This window comes from Equus quagga, chromosome 11 (assembly GCF_021613505.1).
Source record: "Equus quagga isolate Etosha38 chromosome 11, UCLA_HA_Equagga_1.0, whole genome shotgun sequence".
In the NCBI taxonomy this organism is placed as follows: Eukaryota; Metazoa; Chordata; class Mammalia; order Perissodactyla; family Equidae; genus Equus; species Equus quagga.
In genome coordinates, this window is record NC_060277.1 from 112,783,614 (window position 1) to 112,809,795 (window position 26,182).

The 26,182-nt window shown below is 54.7% G+C and overlaps 1 protein-coding gene across 3 annotated transcripts; it reads left to right on the forward strand.

Moving 5' to 3' along the window:
• Positions 1-1,206: 1,206 nt before the first annotated feature.
• Positions 1,207-24,949, forward strand: C1QTNF1 (C1q and TNF related 1). Of its 3 annotated transcripts, none has more exons than XM_046677514.1 (4): positions 1,207-1,280; positions 19,130-19,292; positions 21,945-22,084; positions 22,706-24,949. In XM_046677514.1, the coding sequence occupies exons 1-4, from the start codon at positions 1,241-1,243 to the stop codon at positions 23,254-23,256; spliced, it is 894 nt and encodes a 297-aa protein (XP_046533470.1). In that variant the 5' UTR covers positions 1,207-1,240; the 3' UTR covers positions 23,257-24,949. The 3 variants fall into 3 exon arrangements, with proteins under 3 accessions (XP_046533470.1, XP_046533471.1, XP_046533472.1); XM_046677515.1 differs by lacking the exon at positions 1,207-1,280 and adding an exon at positions 4,047-4,435 and having other exon boundaries at positions 19,127-19,292; XM_046677516.1 differs by lacking the exon at positions 1,207-1,280 and adding an exon at positions 4,047-4,435.
• The last annotated feature ends 1,233 nt before the right edge of the window (positions 24,950-26,182 follow it).

The window sequence follows — 26,182 nt, forward strand, 5'->3', positions numbered from 1 at the left end:
CAACGGAGAAACTGAGGCACGGGGCATGAAATGTCTTCATTAGAGTCAGAAAGCACATAAATGGCAGAAGTGAGGCTGCACGCGTACCTTCTCACCCCTGACTGCCCGTGTTTGCATCAAGAGTCCAGACGGGACTTCCATGGAGAGGCTTGTTGTCTTCAGACAGGGGTCTTCTCCAGGCTGAGGATCGTAAAGCAGCAGATTAGCCTGTCCTGTCCTTGCAGCTGCCAGTCCTGATCCCCACCTGCCCCGAGCCTTCCAGAACACGGACACCACCATCCAGGAGCAACGAGCATGGGCCAGCGGCCAGGGAGGCTGGTTCTGGCTGCCAAGTTTCCATCTCAGCTCCTTCTCCAAATCCGCATGGAGACTCTCCCACCCCCACCCCTTGGCAGTAGGACGCCACCATCTGAGCCTGCCTGTCGCTCCCCTTCAGAACAGAATTCAAAAGTTTGCAATACCAGTCTCTACCCTTGTGGGATGACGGGGCAGCCCGGCCCAAAATAGCTGGGAGAGGCAGGACATTCAGGCCGCGGTAGGAAAAATCACAGTGCCACTAATGACAGGCTGTGCTTATCTGGAACCGAGCGTCTTGCAGACTTTGATGGAGGTCACATAGTTTTTTCCGATGATGAGGAAACAGACAGAGTGAGCGGCAATGACATGCCCAGGGAGAGAGAAAGAATCGGCAAACGGGGGAGGACAGAGTGTGCTGCCCCCTGGGCAGGGGTTCTGGGGAATGTGCCCTCCCCCTCTGAGTCTCTGGGCTTTACCTCCCAGGAGCTGCCCTTGTCTGAGAAAGCGGAGCCACTTGGGAATGTTCGGGAAGCCTCGAGGAGTCTGGCCCAGACGTCCCTGTGCAGGAGCTGCAAGCTCCTGGGGAATTTCAGATGGGCGTGGCCTGCCGTACAGTAGGGAGCCTCAGAGAGAGACCTTGGGGGCGCTGCTCTTTGCTCTGGTTTGCCCAGGCCTCTGGCCCATCATAGGGCTGATGAAATCTCTCCCGCACTGCTGCTGGGGTTGGGTTCTGATTTGTTCATGTTGTTTTTTTTGCCATGACTCTTGCCCCAGCCTGGACAGTCCAACAGGAAGGCTTTTGCTGAACTGAGAACATTCTGCCCTGGTTGCCTGGGGGCACTACGGCCACGCTGAGGGAGAATCGAACAGTCTGCATGGCGGTCCCTCGCTTGCCCGATTTCCCATCTTTCCAATTTACAATTTTAAAGCAGTAATGAAGTAGATGACAAAGGACATCAGGGACCTGGCAAGCTCTGTGTTTGGTGACGTATTTTATTTCCTTTACTGAGGGCTGACTGGCTTTCTCTGGGAGCCTGGCCTTGTGCGTCTTTGCCCATTTGCCTGCTGGCTTAAGTTGTGGGTGGTGAAGGCTCTACCCGAGATGCTCTCAGACCTCGATTTCCATTCTCTGGGACTTCCCATGCCGCCGAGCCTTCTGTCTCACACAGATATCTTGGGAAACCCCAGGCTCTTGTTGCCACATTTAATATCAACGCTCTCCCCTCCCCCCAGCCCCGTTTCTGCCTCAAGAAAAATGAGTAATCAGTTTTCTAATCTCTTGGGAGTTATGGAGACTCAACCCAAGAGGAGGGAAGGAAGATTATACTTATGATAGTGACAGTTATAACGAACATTCTAGCACTTTGTGTGTGCTCCATCACCCCTTTGATCAACCATGTGAGAAATTACAGCTTCATAATCCTTTACCCCAACTCCCCCCAATACAAAAAGCTCTGAAAACTTAGTTTTGCCCTAACTTTGGCAAGAACGAATTTGACAGAACAGCGTGACTTGAACTGTTGTGAGGCTATGAATGGCCTTCATTTATCGCACTACAGAATATTCAAGTGTCTGACGCAGGGGCGCTGCCCCTAATTCTGCTGGGGTAAGATGCCCTATGTGATATTTGCATCTTACTCCCAACACATCTGGCCTCACAGTTTCCAGATGAAAGACGGTGGGCCTGTCTCTGCTTTATAGACAAGGAAACTAAGGCCCAGCGAGGTTGGGCAGCATCCCAGGCCAAGGATCTAAACTTCCTGTTAGAACAAGCCAGTCGCTGCTGGAAGAGACCGTCATTATTTGGTTGTATTTCTAAAGCTTCGCTCTGTATTGGGTCTCTGAGTGCATGTCTTGGAATTATCTTAAAGGTAACGGTCTTTTAGTTCTTCAACACCAAAGCCATCTCGCATGGCGTAAAGAGGGGGAACAAATCTCCCATCTCCACATCTGTTTCTCTTTCAAGCTGCATGCCCAACTTCGTGTGCACTGAATTCTGGTGTCGGTTCATGACTTCTTCAGGTCAGTCTCCCGGATGGGGCAATGGGGAACTTTCCTACTGCATTCAGGGAGTTCCCGATTCCCAGGAGTTTCGAGAAAGACCTGGATTCTCTAACATCCTAGACCAAGGTCCCGCAGGTGCTGCGTGAAGATGCAGTCTGCTCGCCTTTTCTGCTTCTCTTGTTGTGGTCTCCCTGGTCTCCCGCTGTGAAGGCTATTTGAGGACAGAGCAACTGGGGGAAGGTCATCAGTGTGCTGGCCCGGGTCTTGTTGACCGGGAATTTCCTCATGTTATGCACAGGAACGAAGACGAGCTTATCTCTAGGTTTTCCTGTGTCGATAAGCAACCTGGGATGTAAGTTTTGCCAAGCCTTAGACTCATTATGGAGATCATGAGGCCTTCCCAGTCATCTAACGCTAGCTGAGACCACATCTCCAACAGAGACATGTTTACTTAATCTTGCCGTAGTGTCCTTGAAGTTCTCCAGGGCCACTGGAGGATCAGGAGCATTTCTCCCTTTGCTTCCACAGTTGGGGGTTGGCTGCAGGGTCTCCGTGGAGTGGCCACAGGGCACTGGCTGCCTCCACTGCCTGGAACTCTCTCTCTTCTTCCATCTCCATCGTTCTCAGCTTGCCCTGGCTAGAAGGTGTGCCGGCAGATGTCAGGCATGCACACCCTTCTCCTCCCATTTTGATTTCTTAGCCTCCCAGCAGACAGCCGGGAGCTGAGGTGGCTAGGACACTCGAAGGCAGAGAGTGAGGCACAGCCACTGTGCTCTGCTCTGAGCATCCCAAACCAGCATCCCTGTGTCTAACCAGAGAGGGAGGCCCTAGGAGGAGCGGTGACAAGATAAAAAGTGCAAGAATGACGTCTGAGCAGATTGGAGAGAACATGGAGGCCAGGGAGATGCAAGAAAAGAAAGAAAACTGCCACAGCAGCGCAGAGTTTGTTTCTCTGGCCAGATCCCTCCTCCCTCGTGATCTGATCAGATTCTAGAACTATCTGGTCTGAATCAGAGTTTGGGGATGGAGACCAGCATAACTGGGGCAACTCCTGAGAAGCCTGGGGCAGTATCGGGATGCGAGGTGGGGCCAAGGGACTTGTTTGGAAAGAACTTTTGTATAAAATGGAGAAAATGTCCATTTTTCATATTAAGGACTGAAAGATCTGATAAAGCCTGAGAAATGCTTGAGTCCCTCCTGTTCTGTCCCCCCCCCAGGCTCACACTGTCCTCTGGAACATCTGCACCTCCCAGACAGGGGTTCCTAACCTTTGGATCACAGAACCCTCTGGGACTCTGATCAAAGCAATACACCATTGCCATCCAACAATGCACAAGTGTACACACACATGTGCACACACAATTTTGCATTCTGTTTTAGGAGGTCCACAGATTCCCCCAAACCTGTCTGTGGTCCCTGGACCCCAGGTGGAGGCCTGATGGAAGGCATGTGTCAGGTCTGCCACCGTCCAGAGACTTGATCCCACAGGGGTGGCTACAGGTGCCCCCTGAGCTCCTTGGAGCCCATCCCCCTACCACCAAGGAACTCAGGGGGCCCACCTCTCCTTGCCCTGGGCCCCCAGACCCCCGACACCTGGATGGACTTCCAGACACTTGGAGGTGGCCACCCTCCATCCCCATCCTGGGCTGGCTCCCAGGGTAGCTAGGAGGAGGGCAGCGCTGGCTTCCCCTGCCCGCCGGGCACACACACAGTTAATCCTCGGCGGCTGCTGTTTGGATAAAATGCGCTGGGAGCGTTCGAGGCTCCGCGGCCGCTCACATCTGGCTGGGGTTTGCTCTTTACGCGTCTGTCCTGCCTTCTTCGTCTCTTCCTTTACTTTCGAGAAACCGCGTTTCCGCTTCTGACCAAAGAGACCTTGGAGCCAAGGAGATCAAGGTGCCGGGAAGGGGCTGTGTTGCCCGCACCCCACCCCATCCCCCCCTCACTTTCTGCGCCTTCTTCCCGAGGACTTTTCCCTTCCTTCTTCCCCGCGCTCTCCTTCGGCGCGTCTGTTCTCCCCCCGGACCTGACGAGGAGGAGGCTGCGCCCCTGGGAGATGCTCTAAGTGGCGCTGGGAGAGCCTGAGAGGCCGCGGGGAGGACGCGGGCGCCCCGCTCTCGGACGCCGGCTGGAGGTAGGTGCCGGGCGGGCGGGACCGGGCGGGCGGGACCCAGCGCTGCTTCAGCTCGTTTTCGGGCTTCAGCCCGGTTGCCAGAGCGGAGCGGAGCAGACACCTTCACCGGCCGGCGAGGAGCCGAGTGGGAGGGGCCGGGGTGGCAGTTGTGCCTGGGATGGGGTGGGAGGGGTAGTGGGTGGGGGTTGCGGGAAGACCAGGAGGTCAGCGAAGGTCCGCTGCCCGTTCTTGCTGCTCGCTTCGTGAGCGGAGGTGCCCTGGAGAGCTGTGGCCTCGGTCTGCTTCTGGGGCAGATGGATGCTGTCAGCAGGGATCATACCCCTCCCATGTTTTGTGGGTGTTTATCTTGCTTCACTCTTCTCTGGTGCTTTTCTGAGGACGTGAAAGGAAAAGGAATGGTGCTCAAGTCCCCTCTGCACGTGGTGGGGAGCGCCCCACCCCAATATTGCCTGGACCACCTGAAAGCCAGGTTTGTCCAGCCCTGCCTGTGGCCAATTTGAACCCCACACGGAACAGGAAATGCTGACTTTGGCCCGGGATCTAATGGCCTTGGTGTTCTCAGAGGGGATGCAGCCTGGACAGGGAAAAATAATGTCCCTTTCCTGGGGACCCTCCTGGTTGTCTGCACCTCTGAGAGTAGCCCCTAGTCTGGGGCCGAGCCGCTGAGCTGCCCTCAGGCTTCTGGACCACGCATGCCTCTCTGCGTCTACGTACCATGTACCGCCCAGCAACTCTAGGGCATCTCCACCCATGCAGGTGTGGTCCCACTTGTCGTAGGTGCCCATATCCTGTTGGCCTGGGCCCCACCAGTTCCTGGGAAGCTCCTGTATCTTCCGCAGACCCCCTGTGCTCTGGGCACAATGGGCCCTCCGGGTCCCCTTGGAAGGGAGGGAGGAAGCTGCCCTTCTCTGTGACTTGTTTTTGCCTCCTCTGTCTCACTTGGCTTCTAAGAAAGGGGACAGTTTGGCACACGTGGAGCTTCCTTCTTCCGCGATTTGAAAATGGGGAGTGTTCTGAGAAACTGAATTTTCTCAACCACTAGCTACTTCCCGGGTCCCTGTGGGAGGATGTGAGGTCCTCAGAGGCTGCTGGGCCCTTGCTTTTTATAGCGCAGGAAAGCACGCAGCCAGCCCCATGTGCGAGGTCACAAGTAGGCGGCCTCACTGTTGCGTGTGCTACAGGGAGAGGCCTGCGTGGCAAGGAAGTTCGTTCTCCACGAGGCCTGCTCAACGTCCCTTCCTAGAGAGGAGAGAAAAAATACAGGTGAAGGAGAGATCGGGGCGGTGGGTTGCGTTGTCCTTTCCCACCCTCCTTCCCACTTGCCCTCTTGACTTAAGAGCTGAGAGCAGCTTAGGATGACTCAATCACAACAGCGGCAATAAAAATAATGGCAGCCATGGATGTGTGTGTGTGTGTTTCCTGCACGGCAGGCACTGAGCAAATGTTTGTTCTTGACAATTCTATCAATGGCGCTCACCCCCGAAAAGCTCAGAGAGGCTCATGACTTGCCCAGAGGCAGTAGAGGAAGGACCGGGACTCAGTGCATCTCGGTGCCCAGAGAAGAGATGTGACTTGCTCAAGGATGCACAAGTCTTCGAGCTGAGGCTGGAACCCAAGCTTCCTTAAGTTTCCAAATTTCCCCTTCCCAGCACCCCACGGAGAAAGGGCCCTGGGGCAGGAAGGACTGCCAGGCTCTGCTTCCCAGGGACCCTTGCCCTCTCTTCTGACTCTTTCTCTCTTCCTTCTCCCATCTTGAGTCTTTTGTGACGCCAAGGAAAGTGCTCCGGGGGAACAGCAAGTCAGGGAAACAGAGAAACACGGGTGTAGGAGGTCTCGGAGGGCCCTCGTCCAGCCAGAGGATACCGCTGCCTGTCTGGGGCAGGTGCTGCCAAGCCAGCGAGGGCCGCCCTCCCCAGTGGAGCCCAGAAAGCCGACGTGGTCCCAGGAAGGACGCAGGCAGCTGCCTCCTCATTCCTGGGATGTAACCTCCCTATTCAGTGCAACCAGCACAGCATAATTTTTTCAGAACATGCTTCTTTCTGTTGTTCTTCCTGGTGCCTCCTGCCCTCCCCCCCACCCCCCCCAGCTGTAATTAGCATGACTCATAAACCAAATATTCTGGCATTGAACTTCACCCATCAAAACAAAGATGAAAAGAATTTCGTAGATACAGTCGTGCTGCTGGGCGTCCTCACAAGACATGAGCTTGCCATTGCACTTTTGTCTTCAGGGGCCGGCCCCTCTTGTGAGTCCCTGTTCCTGGAGCTGTGGGTGGCTGAGGCTCCAGGGCTAGGGATGGGGGTGACAGCTCGCAAAGGAAAGGAAGAAGAGACGGGTTCCAGGTTCCGTTGTGGTCTCCACATTCTGCTGACTGCCTAAGGCGACTCTGCCTGCCCATCTGCTGGAGAGAAAATTGGGTGTTTCAGAGGGAGCCTTGTCTCCCCTCCCTGAGAGCCCAGAGATGTTTAAGTGGGGCCTTGGCCTCCCAGGTGCTTCATCTCGGTGGTGCAACTACGTTGTGGGCTGAGGATTATTGTTTTTTCCTGTTTTTACCTGCTGAAATCTGCCTTCTCTTAAAGTTAAATGAGACAAAGCGGCTCCCTGGACAGCACCCGGGCATCTCCTGGACCCTCAGGCAGTGCGAGGAGGACCTGTCTGCCCGCTTGCTTAGAGAACAAGTGGGAAAGAGCCATCAAAGCTTGCTCAAGGCACTTCCTTCCATGCTTTCTCGGGGCAGCTCAGCAAGCTGGCCCCATGAGGCTGGGGATTCGGGATTCTTTGGGTCCATGCCGGGTTCCTCGGCCTGGTGGGGCCCGTTCTGCGCTTAACTACAGACGAGCAGAAGCGGGACACGCTGCCTCTTTTCCTCCTCCCCAAGCTCTGTGGTGAAACTTCTGCTGCTGCCGCCTGTGCCCCTGACCCTCGCCTTTCTGCCTCTTGGGGGCAGGGCTCAGTGGCGTGAGCAGGAGTGGGAGCTCTTGAACCCTTTGGGGGGGCATCTTTATTCCTGAGTCCTTGTCAGGGTTGCAGTTGGGTGATGCCTGTGACGCGGGAGACGTGAGTGGCTCCCTGTATCCCGTTAAGCCACTCACTCTTGCTTTCCAGAACTGGGCTCAAAGAGAGATGGGTGTGGGCAGAGGCACTGGAGGCCCCCCACCGCCTACTGGGGTGTTGCTGGCCTGCCCCAGAGGCCCCTGCAGTCAGCTCCTTCTCCAGCAGTGGATGGGACTGGCAGTCATACTGGGGTGTCCCCCCATCCGGGACGGCTGTGGGCGAGGCTGGGCCTCAGTGTCTGACCATCTCTCTGGCTCCTGTAGGAATTTTTCTTAAAATGAGATGAGCAGAGTTTGGAAGAGACGAAGGAGGCAGGATGGGAAGGGAGGATGGGAAAAGAGGCAGGCAGGTGGGGCGGGCAGTGGGGGTGGTGGAGGGCAGGGGGGAGTCAAGTTCTTGGTGCCCTGTGCTGGGTCAAATGTTACTGCTGGCCACTGGTAAAGCCACACTTGGTGGAATGCCCCAAACCCTTCGTCTCAGGTTGCACCCCCTCCCCAAGTGGTGGGGACATCTGGTTGGTTACCAGCCACCCTCTGCCCTGGGGACCAGAGAAGGGAAAGGACCTCGCCTGGGAAAGCTGCCAGCTCTGGTGGATTTGCAGGCGGGTGCAGGCCGGAAGCTGGGCTGGGCTGGGCTCTGCCCTGCAGGTTTCTGGGTCTGGTCTTCAGAGTTGGGGACTGAGGTGCACCTGGAAACACGCGGGCCCTTTCTCCTTGTGAGGAGTCTAAAGCAGTTCTGGTGAGAGATGGGTGGGTCTGGGTGGGTCTGGGGGTGGTCAAGGGGCTCTTGGGTCTTCTGGCCTTCAAGACCCCCCTCCCCCGTGAAGGTATAGCTACGAGAGCAAGACCCACAGTTCTGTAAACTGGCTGTAAACCCTGGTTGAGGAGACCCTGAGAATGGCACGTGCTGGGCAGGCGGAGCCAGCGGGCACAGTCTGATGCCCGCCCTTCCCCTTTCTGTTCTGTTCTCTGCTCCCACATTCTCCCGCTTCCAGTTCCCTCTCTGCAGGGGCCCCTTCTAGGGGGTCCAACCAAGCCTTATCCCTAGACAGTCCCCCAAGGGGTGGGCAGACACAGGGCATGATGCTGTCCCCCCCCCCCAGTGTGCATTCTTCACACCATTCCTTCCTGCTAGCTGCAGTTGGCCTCAGATCCCTTTGCAATCGGCTCCTGACCGTCAGAGGGTCTTGGGGGTGGGATGCGACCATTGCCGTCCCTGCACGGTGTGCTCTTCTTCCTCCCACGTCCTTTCGAAGCTCACCAACGTGCGGTTGCCTCTCCATCCCGCACAAGCAATGCCCTAGAAATGCACGCTCCGCGGGCCGCCCCTCCCACGCTCCTCACATTTTGAGGAACGAGGAGGGTGTTCCTGGTGATTCTGTGTCTTAATCCAAAGGAATTAAAGTCCAACGGTGAGTTTTAAGGTGCTGGCTGGCCGCCAGCAGGGACAGCTCTGCGCATTGCTTTCGTGAAGACGGTTATCATGGACCCCCCAGTGCCCCATCCTGTGGCTGGCATAGGGCGGGCGCACAGCAATCTGCCGAGTGAACCGATGCAGGGGCTCAGCTGGCTGGTAAACTCCGCAGAGCCGAATGCTGCGGCTGCCGTTCCAGCTGTAGCCAAACGAGCTAAGAGGGGGAACGCCCAACAGGTGGGAGAGCCTGCTGGGCCACAGTTTGGCCCAGCGTAGTTTGGCCCTCTCTGGTATCTTTCTGGAGACCCCTCGGGGTGAAGTGGAAGGCAGTTTGCTGTCAGACACACCTGGGTCTCCCCTGAGCTCCAGCACCTCCCCACGGTGGGGCCGGGGGTGAGTGGCTCCTTCGCTCTGAGCCCATTTGCTCTGAGAAATTGAGGTGCCCCATAGGGCTCAAGCTCGATAGTGTATGGAGAGCACCGTGCCCAGAGCCCCGCACTTAGTAGGTGCTTAGTCAATGGTAGCAGGGCTTTTTTAGAAGGAATCTGGGATAAAGGATGGGGCTGCACCTGTCCTGTTGACTCGCCTGGCCCTTGTGCAGAATTCCTCATGGGCTCAAGGATTTGGCTCATTCCTTCTGTTTCGTGCCACAGGTGGCCTCCTTCAGTAGCAAGTGCCACCAGTGTGTCCAAGACAAAACAAATCCCCCTCCTTCTAGAAAACGCGTTGTCTCCAGCTGGCCTGATTCTCGTCCAGGTGAGACGCCCTTCCCTGGCCTGACCTGCACCCACGGTCACTCGGGGCCTCCGCTGTTCAGGGGAAGAGCTGGATCTTCTTGTTCCATTGTGGCCCCAGTCTCCAGCCCTCTGTCTGGTACTGAGTAGACGCTCAGTAAACAACTGTGAAAGAATGTGGGGCTTCAGCACCGGGTCGTTTTATATCCGCGTGGTCCTGCTTGAGTCACGGATTTGCCACAGCATGCCCAAACCCTCCCCCATTCTCCCTCTCTGCACATAGAGTCAAATTCCCTGGCATAAACAAAATGCTCCCTTAGTCCCCAGGGTGGGCTTATTTGTCATTTTTCTAAGTGGAGTATAATGTGTACTTAGTGTGAAAAAAATACGTGACTGTTATAGGGAAAAAACCCAGAGAAGCCAAAATAAGAAAATGGCAAACATCCATATTTTCATCACCCAGAGATAATTGCTGCTAGCAGCCAGGTGGGTGGCTTCAGCTCTTTGGGGCTGAGTGTCCGTGTGTGTTATGGGCGTGTATTTTTGTGTGCATGTTCTCAACCTCCGTCTTCACTCATCACCGTTTAGGAACATCTTTCCATGTCAGTAAATCTTCATCTATTCACAGGGGGCACTGATTGGTGCTGCTGGCTGAAGCTGCGCCCCCGCCAGCATTATTTGTTTATTTATTTAAATGCCTTTAAAAGAAGCACCTGGTGGCTGGTTGTCGGCCATCCCCACCCCTCCTTGTTATATTACACCCAGCCCGCGGACAGTAGCTAAAGGCCTTTGAGTTTGCTGCCCCATAACCGCCTCCTTTTTAGCTTTCCACTGTGTGAATGCACCATAATTTATTGAATTAGACTGTTTTTGCAGGACACCTGGGTGGTTTGCAACCTTAGGTAATGGGGGTAGTGGGTTGTAACTCTTTTTGAAGCAGATTTTCTGAGTGTAGATAAGAGGAACATTTGAGAAAAAGATGTGAGGGGGCCATGGCAGGACTCAGTGTTCTGATGGCGCTTAATAGGGTGCCCTGGGTCACTGTCCCCCTCCCCTCGTCTCCCCAAAACCACTCCCATCCTGAATTAGAGAGAGATTTGAACACACCGGCTTGAGGCCATAGCAAAAAGTGTGGGAGCCTGGAGTCCTCTGTGGATGATGGCTCTGCCACTTGGGAATGGCTGAAAGGTGACTGTGGAGCTCAATCACTGTTGAAAGTCAGATATCAGTCACTGGAGACGCATATGAAATGAGACACAGCTCCTGCTTGCGAGGGGTGCTGTGCGGGGACAAGATAAGAGGGCCAATGATTGTAGACCAGTCTGTCCAAGATGCTGGAGGAGGTGGCATCAGGCTGGCTCTGACGAACACACAGATGATGAAAGTGGTAGGAGAAAAGGACAGACAGAGGATGAGACCGACTGCCTTGTTTTGGGGACTTCGAGTGGCTCCAGACGGCTGGAGTGAAGGATACATGTTCAGGTGTGAGGACGACGGGGCCAGAGGTGAGGCAGGAGCCAGATGGTGAAGCTCGGGCTTAAATGTTTCCTTTATTTTTGTGGGAAGCCTTTTAAGCCAAGGGTGGCATTCAGATCTGCAGTTCTGAAAGCTGCCTCTGGAAGACAGTTTGGAAGGTGGATGAAAGACGGGGGACCAGCGAAGAGCTGAGGAAGAAGCGGTGACAGAGGCCAAGGGGGAGGAGGGGAGAGCAGACTTTCAGGAGGCTTGGTGACAGATGAGAGGTGATGGGTACGTGGAGGTAAGAGTCTGTATGGCTCCGAGATTTCCAGCCCGGGGCCTCTGTGTGGACGGTGCCGACTTCCCCTGAGCCATAAGCTGCAGGAGGAGGAGCAGGTATGGTGGGGTCTGGGGGAGAAGATGAATTAATTGGGGGTTCAAGGGTCTTGTGACAGAGCGAAGAGGAGATGTTCAGAAGACAGTCGGATGCCTGGCTCTAGACCAGCGCTCAACAGAACTTTCTGCAACGATGTAACGTTCTCCTGGCCGTGCTGTCCGAGAGGGCAGCCACTGAGAATGTGCTTATGTATCTGGGAACTGACTCTTGCCTCTTGTCTGGTTCGACTTGCCCCGTGAGTGGGCTAGCGGTTGCTGTTTGGGAGAGCGCAGGCCTAGGGTTCGGTGGCCAGGCCCAGGTGCAGACGAGGATCAAGGAGATGTCGCTTGAAGCCGTCTCGTAGAAAATAACAGAAGGAAAGAACGTTTGGAGTGAGAGGAGCTGAGAGCCGAGGACACAGCCTGCAGACACCTGTCTGTAAGAGGAGATCAAGAAGGATAAACACTGGGTAGGCCAGAGCTGGGGTGAAGGCGGTAGGTGGTCTCCTCAGCAGGCGCCCCATAGCGCTCACGGAAGATGGGGCAGCAAGTGCTGGGTGTCAGGAGGGACACTGGCGATCTCAGCCAGAACGGTCTGGGCTGGACTGGGCGGCAGGGGTGCTGACCATCTGCTGAGCTAAATCATATTCTTGACCTGGGAGCCATTAGGTGTGGGACAAAGTTCCATCGTTTGCCAAGCTTCCCCTGGGGATGCCTAAAAAACATCGCGGGGATGTCTAGACCCCAGAAAACCAGAGACGTTCGTGCCGCTTGTGAGAGGCTGGTGTGGTGGGGCGCGGCTCACGGAACTCCCAGGTTCCTTCCTCCTTCAGTCTCGGGAGCCGTCAGCCCCCCGAGGGCGTCACTGCTGCGGGGAAGTGGGCAGTGGGCCAGGCCACCTGCAGAGCGAGCTCACGCACGAGCTGTCACTAGCTCCTCTCTCTCACGCGGTTCTCAAAGCGGGGCCAGGCCTGCCGCCCGAGGCCTTACAGCTGGGAGGTGATCTAAGGACAGTGCTCCAGTCAAGGAAATCTTTGTTTGCACTGGGACGGAATCATAGCTGTGGAGGCCAGGCTGGCCAGGTGCCCCTGCAGGCCTGACGCCTGCAGCCCACGTGGTCTCCTCGTCCGCAGGGCCTGGGCAGGAACTTAGACCATGTCTGCTCTCCGCTCCAGGTGGGCCTTTCCTGGTCTAGGCGCAGTCAGTTGTCCCAGGAGAGGATGGAGATGTTTTGGGATGGGGAGAATGCTTGGCCTCTCTTTCCTTCACTGTTTTGTCTCAAGCTAGACCTTGCTCCTATCCAGGCAAAAGGAAGCCTTTGCTTATTAACTAGCAAGTAGCCCTGGAAGACCCATCTCCATCCCCAGCTGTGGGCTTCAGAGGTAACCAAATAAACCCCCAAGCCTTAAAAAATAAACCCTCCTCCTCAAAGCCAGAACGCAGCTTCTTGGAAAAAGGAAAAGAGGGAGATTCAGGGAGTGGGATTGGTGCCAGGACACCCACATCTCTTGGGAAGGGCGCTGCTCACCTTCAGTTGAAGGGAGTTCCTTTACTAAGGGATCCCCACCCTCCCACTGCTTCCTCTACAAGGTTGGGGGAAAGCGGGGGAGGGTCCAGGATCAGCTGGGGCTGCCCAATTACAGACAGGAAAATTAGATATTCACTGGGCTTCTGGAATTGGAGAACAAACGTTGTTTATCAACTGGAAGTCACTCTGCCTCCCTCCTGCCCATTGCCAGAGGAGCTGGTAAGTGGCAAATTAGTGTGATGAATGGCTTCTGGGGAAGGCAAGCAGATGTCACGTGTTAGAAAATCCTGATGGTCATCAGGGCCAGAGGGATACCCCAACATGGCGCTTTCTCCTCTCTGGGCATCCCAGGAGCTGAATACAGGAGACCTCCTGCAGCCACTGGAGAGCTCTGAGCTTCTCAACAGAATTCCCCCAGATGTCAGAGCAGAGGGAGACAGCCCCAGGGCTTCCTCTCTGGTTGAGAGCAGACCGGGGAGGGGAAGGCGGCAGGAGCAGATGTGTGGAAGGGGTGGTGGCAGACGGAAGGTTGATGCCGTATGAAACGGGCTGATCGGATGCTGAGCTGGATGGCATTCTTGACTTAGAAGCCATTAGGTGTGGGCAAAAGTTCTATCTTATGCCAAGCTTTCTCAGGAGAAGCATGTAAAATTTTGGGGTGATGTCGAGGCCCTAGAAAAGCCAGACAAAGATATTTGTCTTGGGTGGATTGAGGTCTGGGACACAGCCAGAGCTCCTGGAAAGCATCAAATACAGGCAAATGGTAGAAAGGAGAAGAGACCTTCAGGAGATGTTAAAGAGGGTTGGTGACTGATTCAATGTGGCGGATGTATGAGAGGAAGGAGTCTAAATGACTCCCAGATTTCTGGCCTGCTGTTTGCTCATACTTCCTCCTTCCTCCCCCACTGACTTCATTGTAATAGAACAGAGCTGTCCAATAGCGTTTTCTGCAATTATTGAAACGCTCTATTCTGCCCCGTCCAATACGGTAGCTACCAGCTACGTGTAGCTATTGAGCTCTTGGAATGTGGTTAGCGTGACTGAGGAACTGAATTTTGAATTTTGTTTAACTTTGATTCATTTCAAATGAAATAGTCATATGTGGCTAGCGGCCACTGCACTGGAGAGCACAGGTCTGGAGTGCTACCCACTTACCACTTTGAATCAACACCTGCCTTTCTGTCTTGAGCTATAATTGGGCACACATCTGTCTCTTTTACTGGACAGTCAGCTTCTAATCCAGGGAGATCCTAGGCTTCTCGCCTCTAGAACAGCTGGTCGCCTGATGAGGTGTAAGAAAGAGGGAAAACCATGTTTATAAAATGCTGTTGTCAAATGGCGCTGGGCTGGGTGTGGCATCAGATGAAACGCAGACATGTGGAGCCTGAGCTCTGGGAGTTTACTGTCAGAACACAGGCATGACAACATGGAGGTGGGAGGCAGCCAAAAAATAACTGGGACAGTTGACTGGGACCGATTTTAAACAGATATGAGGAAACTTGAACACGTGGATGAAGATTGTCTTCTGAAAGGATTCACCCCAGGTCCACGAGAGGTCTGACGAGGGATAAAAATTATTAACGAGGAAGTGGTCTCAGACTTCCCGCCCTCCTCCAGATCCCGTAGTTGGCCCAGTGCTCTCTCTCTGCCCCCCAGCTCCTGTAAGGGGGTCTGTTCCTTGTCGGGGGGGAGGGTTAAGCTGCAGGTAGATGAGGAGGTTGAGGAGAGGGACTCTGAAGAGCGGAAGGTCCTGAGGGACACGGGTGGGAGAAAAAAGGTGTTCTTGGAATTTGGCAAATGAATTTCTTCACTGGGTTTGGGAAAGGCAAGTCCAGAACTTGAGTCATTTTGGAATTGACCTCAGATGCCTTGACCGCAAGGCAGCCTGGAGACTGGACCACGTGGGTCCAGATTCGTGCGGGTTACACACCACTGGCCAAGGAGTCCTGGGGGCCACTTCCCCGACCTGCCTTCGCTGTGTACAGCACATTCTTTTAAGTCACTTTACTGGGGGCAAAACCTCACCCTTTGTAGAGGACTTTATTTCACTGGAAATCGTTAAAAGTGATCTGGAGCCAAATTTGGTTAGAAGTTGGGCAATACTGTTTTTGCCCGAAAGTGACTAAAAAGATCATAATGTCGTGACGCTGGCTTTACTGTGGGACTTGGTAAAATGGTTCTGAAGAAGTGTTGGAAGAAGGAGAGATTTCAAGCTGGGTTTGCTTTGGCTCCAAAGAAGAGGTTCTTGAGGAGAAGCACCAGCCCCTGAGGGCCTCACTCCACCAGCCCGGTGTCAGCAAGTCTTTGCTGGGCCATGCCCCCGCCCCCACTGATAGCATCACCCCTAGACCGGCTGCATCCTGGTCCCCATCTCTTCTGATCAGGGTACAGAAAACCCTTTTCCAGATTAGGAAGAGACACACCAACGTGCAAAATGGTGCTTCCGTTGGGGGTTGAGCATTGATTCTCGACTGGGGGGCTGGGTGCCTCCCAGGGCACATGTGCCAAAGTCTGGAGACATTTTGGGTTGTCATGACTGCGGGTGGGGGGTGCTAATAGGATCTACTGCTCGGAGTCCAGGGACACCGCTAAACATCCTACAATGCCCAGGACGGCCCCATGACCAAGAGTGAGCCAGCCCCAAATGTCCATCGTGCTGAGGCTGAGACCCCCTGGGGACAAAAGAATCCAAGGTGACTGGCTCTTCACTTCCTTTTGTGAACATTTTCCAACTTTTCCAAAATAAATATATATTACTTTGGGTTCAGGAAAAAAAATGTTTAAAGAAAGGAAAATCTCTTTTCCTTTCAAGTGAGGCAAGCTTGGCACTTAAAAGAAAAAAAAAAGAGAGAGAGTAATTATTAAGGCGCCAAGGAAAAACAGAGGAAACACAGAAATAGGGAAATAAATTTAGAGAATTCCGTTTGACAAATATTTGTTGAGCAGCAGTCAGGTTCGGAGTGCTGCAGGATGCTTGGCTGGTCCCAGATGAAGAAGACAATGTCCCAGGCCCAGAGGACGTCACAGTCTGCTGTGCAGAATCTTACAGGCCAAGCACGGCTCTCTGCGGGAGGGGACAATATGAAAAACAACATTTACAGAGAGGAGGGCGAGCTTTTGGCTGAGGGATCCGGAAGCCTTCAGGAAGAATAGGAAGCACTTGAGTTGGGTCTTGAAGAGCCGGTGGGGTTTTGTTGTGATCCGAGGGCAGCCTGTCCAAGTTCAAATCCAGCCCCCGCCCTCCCGTAAAAGTCGGACCGTCAGGCTAATCAACTTCTCTACAGCCCTATTTCCTCATTTGTAAATTTGGGATAACAATGAATGAATATTGTCTCCTTAAAGAATTCACTCAGGTCCATCCAAGGCCTGTGATGGGGTAAAAATTATTAATGCAGAGGTGTTTTCAGACCTAACCCTAACTTATAAGGCTATCAGGATTAATTGAAATGATGCATGGATGCCAGCACAGTGCCTGGTGCAGTTGTGGGTCCTGTGAGCCTAGTTCTTATGTAGGAAAGAGGAGGAGAAAAGCGTGCTCCTGGCCAGAGGAGAAGGAAGCCGGCAGGTGGACAGATGCCAGGAGTTTGGGGGCGTGGCTGGACCCTGCTGCTCAAAGTGCGCTCCTTGGAGCAGCAGCACTGGCCGCACCCGGGGATCTTTGAAGATGCAGATGCTCAGGGCCCTGTTCCAGACTCGCTGAATCAGAACCTGCATTTTAACAAGACTTCCCAGGTGCTATGTGTGCACACTAAAGTTTGGGAAGCAGGGAGCTCGAACACAGCATGAGGGTGCTGTGCAATGCAGCTGAAGAGTGGGGGCAGACCGGGGAGGGTCGTGCTTACCCTGCCGAGGAGCCTGGAGAAATGGTAGATAGGTGGATAGATAATTTAAGTATGACCTTTATACATGAACATATGCACATACACACTTCCGTTGAGAAGTGGAGGAGAGGTAGTAGAGATTTTGAGTGGGTGGTTGATCCAAGCAGTCTCTTGGTCTTTGGGAAGGTCTCTGGGCCCTGACACTTGGGAGAGATGGCTGGTTGGTAGAGAACTTGGAGGTGGGGGGGCCCAGCTAATCCACAGCAGTGGGTGGGGTCGGGGGTCAGGCAGAGAATTAAAGGCCCGGCAGAGGTATGGGTGACAGGGGAGGAGGGGGTCCCTGAGGAGGCCAGCCTTCCTGGCGCTGAGCCTCATCATGTCTCTGAGGCTCCACTGGGAGCCCAGGCCCCTTGCCTTTCTGTCCCAGGGCTCTTGTTCCCGGATCTTCTGCCTCCCCCAGGTTCCCGACTTGGCACGGGGGCTCCAGCAGGGAGGGCTGTGGAGCTGTAACAGTGAGCCCCCTAAGGCACAGAGTAGAGAACAAAGTCCAAAAGTTGACCCAGTGGAGAGGTCATGCCCTCCCCGGCCACAAAGCCTCTGAGCAACGCGGTATTTGAAGGAAGTCCGCGGCTTCCCAGGGCATGTGAAAGGGGCATTCATCTGGGTAGATAATCACTGACAAAAAAAGATTTCCGTCTCCGTTTTTGTTTTCCTGAGACGTGAAAGAGGAATTAAAGAGAAATCACATGTAGGACCTTTCGAGATTGTTCTCCTTGCTTTTCCTATTCGTCTCTCAGTAACCACCCGGATCCCACCCATAACTTGGCTGCCAGGGGTGGGTGGTCCTTATTCCCGCCAGGCCTCGGTTTCTCACTGTGCATTTGAGAGCACTGAGTTGAGTCCTCATAGGTCCTTTGAGATGTTAGACTGTAGGTTTGGTGAACAAAGATGGGATGGAATTGACCACAGTCGCCCCTCCCACGGTGGGGAGGTTTCCCAGCTCCCCAGAAACAGCCGAGGCACGTGTGACTTACGACCCACACGCGTGTAAACCCGACTCGCCAAGTTATCCGGGTGATACCTCTAAGGGTGAAAACAAGTGGGAAGTTTTGCCTGTATTAAGCCCAAGCGCTGCCCCCTCATGGGCTCACTGGGAACCCCTGATGGACGTCTCCTTCTAGAAGGACAGTCTCAATCCTGGGTGAGGAGGGTCCTGTCCAGAGTTTTTGCCGAGGGCGCTGTGAGTAAGCGACATGAGGTTGGCCCCAATGGATAGTGAATGCTGGCTGGGGCCGGCCGACACTGTGCCTAAATCAGACGCTCCAGGACGCTCACTGGCGTGCCCCCTGGTGGCCAGAGAGCGACTTGTAGCCGCCTGCTTGCTCATGGGCCCCCAGAGTGCAGGGCTGGGGCAGAGTCAGAGGCATTGGACAGTGATCACCCGAATTAATTCGGGATTTTTCTCACCGTCCTACTAGGGCCCATTAATGATCGTCTACAGAGTCCAGTGGCCGAGGGATCTCCTTCCTGGGAGGTGTGGTGGGCTCGGGCAGTGCCATGCTCAGCAGCATGAGGCAGCTTGGTGCTCCCATGCCAGCCCAGGGGGCTGAGGCTCCAGGGACAGAGTGTGCATGTGTGGGAGGGTATGCCAGTGCATGAGAGTGTGTGTGTGCGCATGCATGTGTGGGTGTGAGTGTAAGTTTATGAGCGTGTTGAGAGTGTGTATGTTGGGTGTGGGCATGCATGTATGAGTATGAGAGTAGTGAGTGTGCATATGAATTATGTGTGTGTATGGAAGTACATGTGAGTATGCTGAAAGTGTGCATGTGCATGAGTGTGCAAGTGTGAATATGAGAGTGTGTGGATGTGAGTGTGTGAGCATAAGTGTACCAAGAGTTGTTGAGTGTGCGAATGTGTTGAGTCCTAATGGAAGTGTGTTTGAGAATGAGAGAGCATGTGAGTGTGTCAAGTGTGTGCATGCACGTGTGCACGTGAGAGTATGTGAGCCTGTGAGAGTGAGTGTGTGCATGTGTGTGTGCACTGAGGTTTGTGTGTGAATACGAATGAGTGTGTTGAGATTGTGTGAGTGTGTGCACACATGAGAGTATGAGTACGTGTGTGTTTGCCGAGTGTGAGAGTGCATGCATGTGGGAGTGTATGTGCGAGAGAGCCTGTGTGTGGCCGTCCTCCCAGGGGTTCTGTGACTGAAGCACTTCTTGGTTTTGTGGGTCTGGGGACACCCTTGCTCTCGGCTGTTTCTCTACAGAGTCCCTTCCAACCGATGTCCTTCCCCATGCGTCTTTCCCAGCAGGGCCCGGCGGGAAGATGGGCTCCCGTGGACTGGGACTCGTACTGGTGTGCTGCCTGCTGCTGACCTTTGCTTGTGGCCCGGTGCTGGGCCGTATGCCACCTGGCCAGCAGGAACAGCGGGAGCAAGAGGGGACCAGGGAGCCGCCGCTGGACCCGGCTGAGAGGTGAGGCTGTGGAGGTGTGGGTGAGGGAGCTGTGGCTTGGCGGGGTTGTGCCTGGGGTCCGGAGCACCCCAGGGCGCTTATTCATAGCTAGATGTGAAGGAGGCGGTCCTGGAGGACAGACGAGCCATTTCTCCTTTCAGTGACCCGGGCGCCTTATCTGAAACTGAGGGCAGTAACCCAGCCTCATTCCAACCCCAAAGGAATGTGGGTCTGTGTGAGGTTTCACAGCCATGTCCTTAAATAAAGAGCACACCAAAACCCCAGCCCCAGCCCTCAGTTGCCTTTCCATTCCTGCTTTGTCCTTTGAGAATATCTGCTAGAGTTCTAAGTGCCACCTGGAAGTAGGAGGCAGGGACAATGCTGGACCAAGGACTGGTCCCCGTGACCCTGACCACCGGTCAGGTTGCGAGATGGTGGAGGATTGCTGAAGACTGGCGAGAGAAGTGGTGGCCGTCCTTTAAAAATTATGAAGTTCAGAGGTCGGCCCCGTGGCCGAGTGGTTAAGTTCGTGCACTCCGCTTTGGCAGCCCAGGGTTTCGCCGGTTTGGATCCTGGGTGCGGACATGGCACCGCTCATCAGGCCACGGTGAGGCGGCATCCCACATGCCACAACTAGAAGGACCTACAACTAAAAAACATACAACTATGTGCTGAGGGGCTTTGGGGAGAAAAAAAAAAGAAAGAAAAGGAGATTGGCAACAGATGTTATTAGCTCAGGTGCCAATCTTAAAAAAAAAGAACAGTTATGATGTTCTTCTGAGTGGCATTGTCTTTACATCCATGACCCTCAGTGATATATAGACTTCAGGCTATTTTGTAGGAATACACAAAATGCGTAGGATTTCTCATGAAACTATCAAATAACACCTCGGCGCTAGCCAGAGGCTTTGAGTTTCTTCATTATTTTGAGCTTTGGGCTGACTTGATCGCCGAGGCTTCAGGCTCACTTAGAGTACATGGAATTGCATGGGATTTGGAGCAAAGTAACAACATTATTTTTCTCTTCCCTCTCCTCCTCCTTCTTTTTATTCAACAAACATTGATTGAGTGCCTACGATTGGTTTGGTCTGGGCATCCACTAGGCACTGGGGACACACACATGAATGACACAGTCCCTGGCCTCCAGGAGCTCTGAGGCTCTCAGGGCAGACACCACCCCCCCAACCCAGTGCAGTGAGGTAGGCTCTGTAGCGCAGGTGCACCCCCAAGGTTGGGGGTGGGAGTGGGAGGGACGGGGAGTGACTGGGTCTCAAAGGACACCAGGTGCAGAAGGAGGGGAAGCCGCCTGGCAACCAGGACGGTGTGTGCGAAGGTGTGGCCATGACAGTGTCTGGCACCGTGAGGGTTAGTGGGTTCAGGGTGGTGGGAACTGGTGCCAGAGGGTGGAACACGGAGGGGATATGAGCCTGGTGGGAAAGCGTCTCTTCTGAGCTTAATCCTACAGAGGTGTCACGGAGGGCTATCATGGAGGGGGTAGCAGGTCACGGAGAGGTTTAAATCTGATAGAGGTCTAGAAAGAGCACTGCAGGGAGGCAGAGAAGAGGATGAATTGATGTGTGGAGAGATGAATTTCAGGTGAGCAGTCAAGATGGTAACGGTCCTCCAGAGATGAAGAGGGCTGAGGGCCCAGGTTCTGGAGGTACTTTGGTGTGTGTGGGGTGCCTGACTCCTCAGGACTCTGTGATCCTCAGAATGTTGTGGTGAGGCCAGAGAGGCACCTAGGATAAGGCTGCAAGTTCCATTCTGGGCAACTGATGATGATGCTAGGAGGAGGGTTTGGACAGAGAAGATTTCAGGGGCTAAGTGACAGGCCATCAGTTTTGGATACTTGACATTTGTGGGGCTTGTTGAACCTCTAGATGGAGACTTGTGGCCAGAGGTGGGGGCAGGGGTCCATGTGGGAGTTCAGGGCTCTTGAGTGGCTGAATTTAGGGCATATAGGTCCATTTCCACATTGTCTGGATTTTAAAAGCGGGCGTGGAGTTTGATGAGGATCTGGCCCATTGAGAAGTGCTGTGCCACCTCCAAGATCGTCCTGTCACAGCCCTAGAGCCTATGCAAAGAGCCACAAGCCAGGGAGAGCACAGTGCAATGCAGCAGGGTGCCGCGAGGTGGCAGCATGGAGCCGTCGCCGTCCACCCTGCCCTGGAGCCGGTCTTCACATGTCAGGTTGTAAACCTTAGCGTCCAGCCTCCAGCTGCTGAGGAAGCCCCCAGATCTAGTGGAGCCCTCTCATTTACAAATGAGTCAGCTTAACAGAGCGTCTGCTAGAATCATGGATGAATGAAGGGGATGGTCAGTCACAGCGTTGTCACACGGCATCTGAAGACCTCCTAGAATGGCAGATTTCTCCAAAGCAGCCTCTATCTTGCAAAGCCCTCAAGTTATTGCTGTTTTTATGATTATTGTTTCCATTACCGTGAATTGTTGTTAGCAGAGGGCAGGGGGCTCTTTCTGAAATTTCATGTAGGGTCCCAGAATTCACCAAGAGCCAGTGTGGTCTCTCTTGATGGAACGTTAACACACCGCTTTGTGCATCCAGAAGAGAGAGAAGGCACGCCAGGTACATCACACCCTCTGGCAGCAGAAGAGGGAGGCAGTCCCGGCTCTGAGAGCTCAGGGCTCTCACTGTGATGTCTTTGTTTCCCTTAGGACTGAAGAAAAACATGAAAAATACAATCCCAAGCAGGGTGAGGAGCCCACTGCCTCCCGATGCTTTCGCTGCTGCGACCCTGGTACCCCCGTGTACCAGGCCATACCGGTGCCGCAGATCAACATCACCATCCTGAAAGGTCAGGCTGCTGTGAAGAGGAGCAAAGGGGACCTTGCCCTGGGGGGCTGCTCCATCCTGGTGTGGGGAGAAGGTGGAGTCCTTGGGGTGGACCAGGCAGGAGCAGAATGTCTCCCTCAGGGCTGTCATCTAGATGGGGAGGAGGACAAAATTCCATTTCTGAGGCTCTGGCCTCTTTCCAAGAGGAGAGATGGGATGGGGCCCTCAGCCCCAGCCAGGAGATGGAGCCTGGGGGCAGCTTGGGGTGTCACCCCACCTGCCTTCACACTGCATGCCTCATGCTCTTTGTTTTGAGGCTTGGGGTCCGCTGCCCTCCCGCCCGCTTTCTGAGATGCCGTCACCCGCACAGCACAGTCCTGAGGCTGCAGATAACCTTGCACGGCCCTGCAGAGTCTAACCGGGAAGACCTGAGGCGGAGCCCGACATCTGCAGTTCATTTGCTCCCAGTGAGCCGCGGGCCTGGCCACAGAGCCTGTTGCTTTTGGACAAACCCATATGTTCCCTTTTCTTTGCCAGGATTTTCCAGAAGGAAAATAAAAATTATTGCTTCTGGATGAAAACAGCAGAATCCTTGAGGTCGGGTCTGCTTGCTTGACGCCACGTGTTTTCATGCCCCTTTTAGGTGAGAAGGGCGACCGAGGAGATCGAGGCCTGCAAGGGAAATACGGTAAACCAGGCTCCGTGGGCGCCAGGGGCCACGTGGGACCCAAAGGGCAGAAGGGGTCCATGGGGGCCCCCGGGGACCGGTGCAAGAACCACTATGCCGCCTTCTCGGTGGGCCGGAAGAAGCCCCTGCACAGCAACGACTACTACCAGACGGTGATCTTCGACACGGAGTTCGTGAACCTCTACAGCCACTTCAACATGTTCACTGGCAAGTTCTACTGCTACGTGCCCGGCATCTACTTCTTCAGCCTCAACGTGCACACCTGGAACCAGAAGGAGACGTACCTGCACATCATGAAGAACGGGGAGGAGGTGGTGATTCTGTACGCCCAGGTGAGCGACCGCAGCATCATGCAGAGTCAGAGCCTGATGCTGGAGCTGCAGGAGCAGGACGAGGTGTGGGTGCGCCTCTTCAAGGGCGAGCGGGAGAATGCCATCTTCAGCGACGAGTTCGACACCTACATTACCTTCAGCGGCTACCTGGTCAAGCACGCCGCAGAGCCGTAGACGCCTGCTGCACCGCCAGAGGCTAACCTCCTGTTTGCCCCGCCGCCCCCTGCTCCCCGGACCCCCATGGTCCAGTACCAGGCTGACTCCATCAGCCTTTCCCTCGGCCCTGCTTCCCCTGGTCCCCACGTCCCCAGCTTTGGCATTCGACACGACACCCTTCACGGGAGTGGGAGGATAAAAAGGCTGTGTGGTCCCAGGCCTTGCTGGCTCTGGAGATGATCACCGGGCAGGCGCCTGCGAGAACGGCCAGGACCTCCAGCTCCCCTCTGTGTACATATCCTTAGGTGACCCCGCACAGACGGCCGACGCGATGCCTCAGGGTGTCCCAGACTAAGTTATCTTTGCTCCCATCGCTGGAAACAATTAAGCAAATTCTAAAGGTTGTGAAAGGAGCAAAGTAAACTGGGGAGGAGGGGAGGGCATGTTATCTTTGCCTTCCCACCAGCCACCCTGGCTCCTCGGGGAGGGCTGTTTCCCACTGAGGTTGCCAGAGATCCTTTTTAAGAGAAGATCTAACGTGGATGCTGAGGCCACAGGCAAAGGGGGTCAGCTTGGGGCCCCCGGAAACCACATCTGGCTGAATTCTTTTAGGCCACGTATGAACCTTCCTGGGAGACAGCTGGACTGACGTCCACGTCCTATGGACAGCCCTCTGGCTTTACCCAAGGGTTCAGCTGATCTTTCTGAGCCACCACCATGAGGGGGTCCAGGCTGGGGAAGCAAATGTCAGCTCCCCAGAGGGTCAGCCAAGCCCTGAGCCTTAAGGTCTCTGGGCTGGGAGAAGCAGCCTGCTCGTTGGAACCCATGGGCTCCTGGCAGCAGCTGGGGACCTCAGGGCATGCAGATATTTCTCTGAGGTGCAAAGCCAGTACAACCCAGGCAGAGCCGTACATCCTGCACGGCTCTGCTCCATTTCCCGACACCACCCTCCAGCCCTGGGCAGGGCCTCCGTGCCTGTCTCTCTGGCATCGGCCTCTCAGACGGGTCAGCTGTGGAAGGTGCTGGAACTTTAGATTTTGTAGCAGCTGTCATGGTTACATAACGTTTTCTATAAATCCTCCTCGCACACCGTCTCAGAGTCCTGTTTCCCGTAGGGTTCAGCTTTCAGCACCCCTCCAGTGCCCTCCCCCCGACCTATTTGACCAGCAGCTTAAGCCAACGTGGGAAAGGCTTTCTCTGGGCCCCAGAGTAGAAGAGAGTTGGAAGGGGCTGGAAGTCTCCCCCTCTTTCTGTCTCTGGAGCTCCCACGGGGCTCAGTCCCTGAGACCAGGAGAGAAGACACGTCCCCACCACCGGGGTCAGAACCCTCTCTCAGCGTGGGTGGCTGCCTGGAATTGGTGCTCTGGCCTGTGGCTGACTTGCCGGGCAGCCCTTCCCCACCTTGCTCTAGAGCAACGCCCAGACCCAGGGTCACTCTTACTACCTGCTTGGGCTCCTAAGCCCCTTTGGGAGCCTTCCTTCCCACCACCTGGTGACCCTTGGTCTTGACCGATCCTTCTGCCCTCCCTGGGCCTGGCTGTGGGGTCCGGGGTCTGTACATCCCTCTCTCTGCAGGACTTCTGCTGGTCACACTTTCAAAACTGTGTTTCCATGGGCCTGCCAGTGAGCAGGGCACCTGCCTGCTGCTTTGTGCTGTCCCAGTGCTCTTTCAGAAAACATTAAACTCGGAATTGTGTGTTTCAGCATCGTGGCCGTGTCTGTTTGGTCACTGAACTGAATCCTCCTCCTTACTAGCCCCAGCCCCAAACCCCATCTCCTGCTTGGTGGAGGCCTGGGGACCCTCAGCTTGGTATCTGGGGACATCGGTACCCAGCAGGCACAGGCTGGGCCCTGGATGCCCTCGTTCTTCATGGGAACTCATTTCATGGCCTCGGCTGGGTGTGGCCCCCCTGGAGGCCCTGTGTTTGGAGGAGTCCGCTGGTGACGGGCGGCAGGTGGGCTTGGACAACTGTATTTGTTCCTGCAGCAGCTGTAACAAACTCTCATGAGCTGCGTGGCTTAAAACAACAGAAATTTATTCTCTCACAGCGCTGGAGGCCAAAAGTACAAAATCAAGGTGTCGGCAGGGCCACTTCTCCTCTTGGAGTCTGTAGAGCAGGGTCCTTCTTCACTTCTCCATCTTCTGGTGGCGCCAGGCATTCCGTGGCTTGTGGCTGCGTCACTCTAAACTCTGCCTATCTCCGTCTTCACGTGGCCTTCTTTCCTGTGTCTCTCAGATCTCCCTCTCCTTTCTCTTTTAAGGACACCACTCATTGGATTTAGGGCCCACCATAAATCCAGGATGATCTCCTCTCAAGACGCTTAACTTGATTACATCTGCAAAGATCCTATTTCCAAATAAGGTCACATCCACAGGTATCGGGTTAGGACTTGGACATCAGGGGGACACAATTCAACCCACTACAATGACCTGCAGGCTTGAATACACCCACCAACAGCCCCCTTTATGCCTGAGTGGTGAATAGCAAAAGTTTCTTCTTCTTGTTTCCATTGCTTGCCAACTGGGTTAGTGGCCAGGGCCCTTATCCAACTGCCAGCAGGCAGTGCAGAAGCTGGCTTGCTCCCTTTGGTGCCAGCATGCTGGCAAACAGCTGGTGTCTTTCCTTTGCTTGGTTCTGGGATGAGCCCATGCGGTCATACTCAGCCTTGGGCTGGGGCCAGACAGGGGAAGGCAGACTCTGCAGGACAAGGAGCAGGCCTCCGCCTCCCCAGAGCTGAGGCCACTCGGCAGAGGATGTGCTTCTATGCAGCTGGGAGCAGGCGATGAGTGCATTTCCCAAAGGCGGGTGGAAAGAACGAGTCAGCTTCACCCACCGTCCACCCTCTCTCCAGGGACAGTCACATGGAACATGTAGCACCTGTCCCACCGCCAGCCAAGCCAGCATGGGAGAGGAGGCAGTGTTTGCTCCGGAGCCCACTCAAT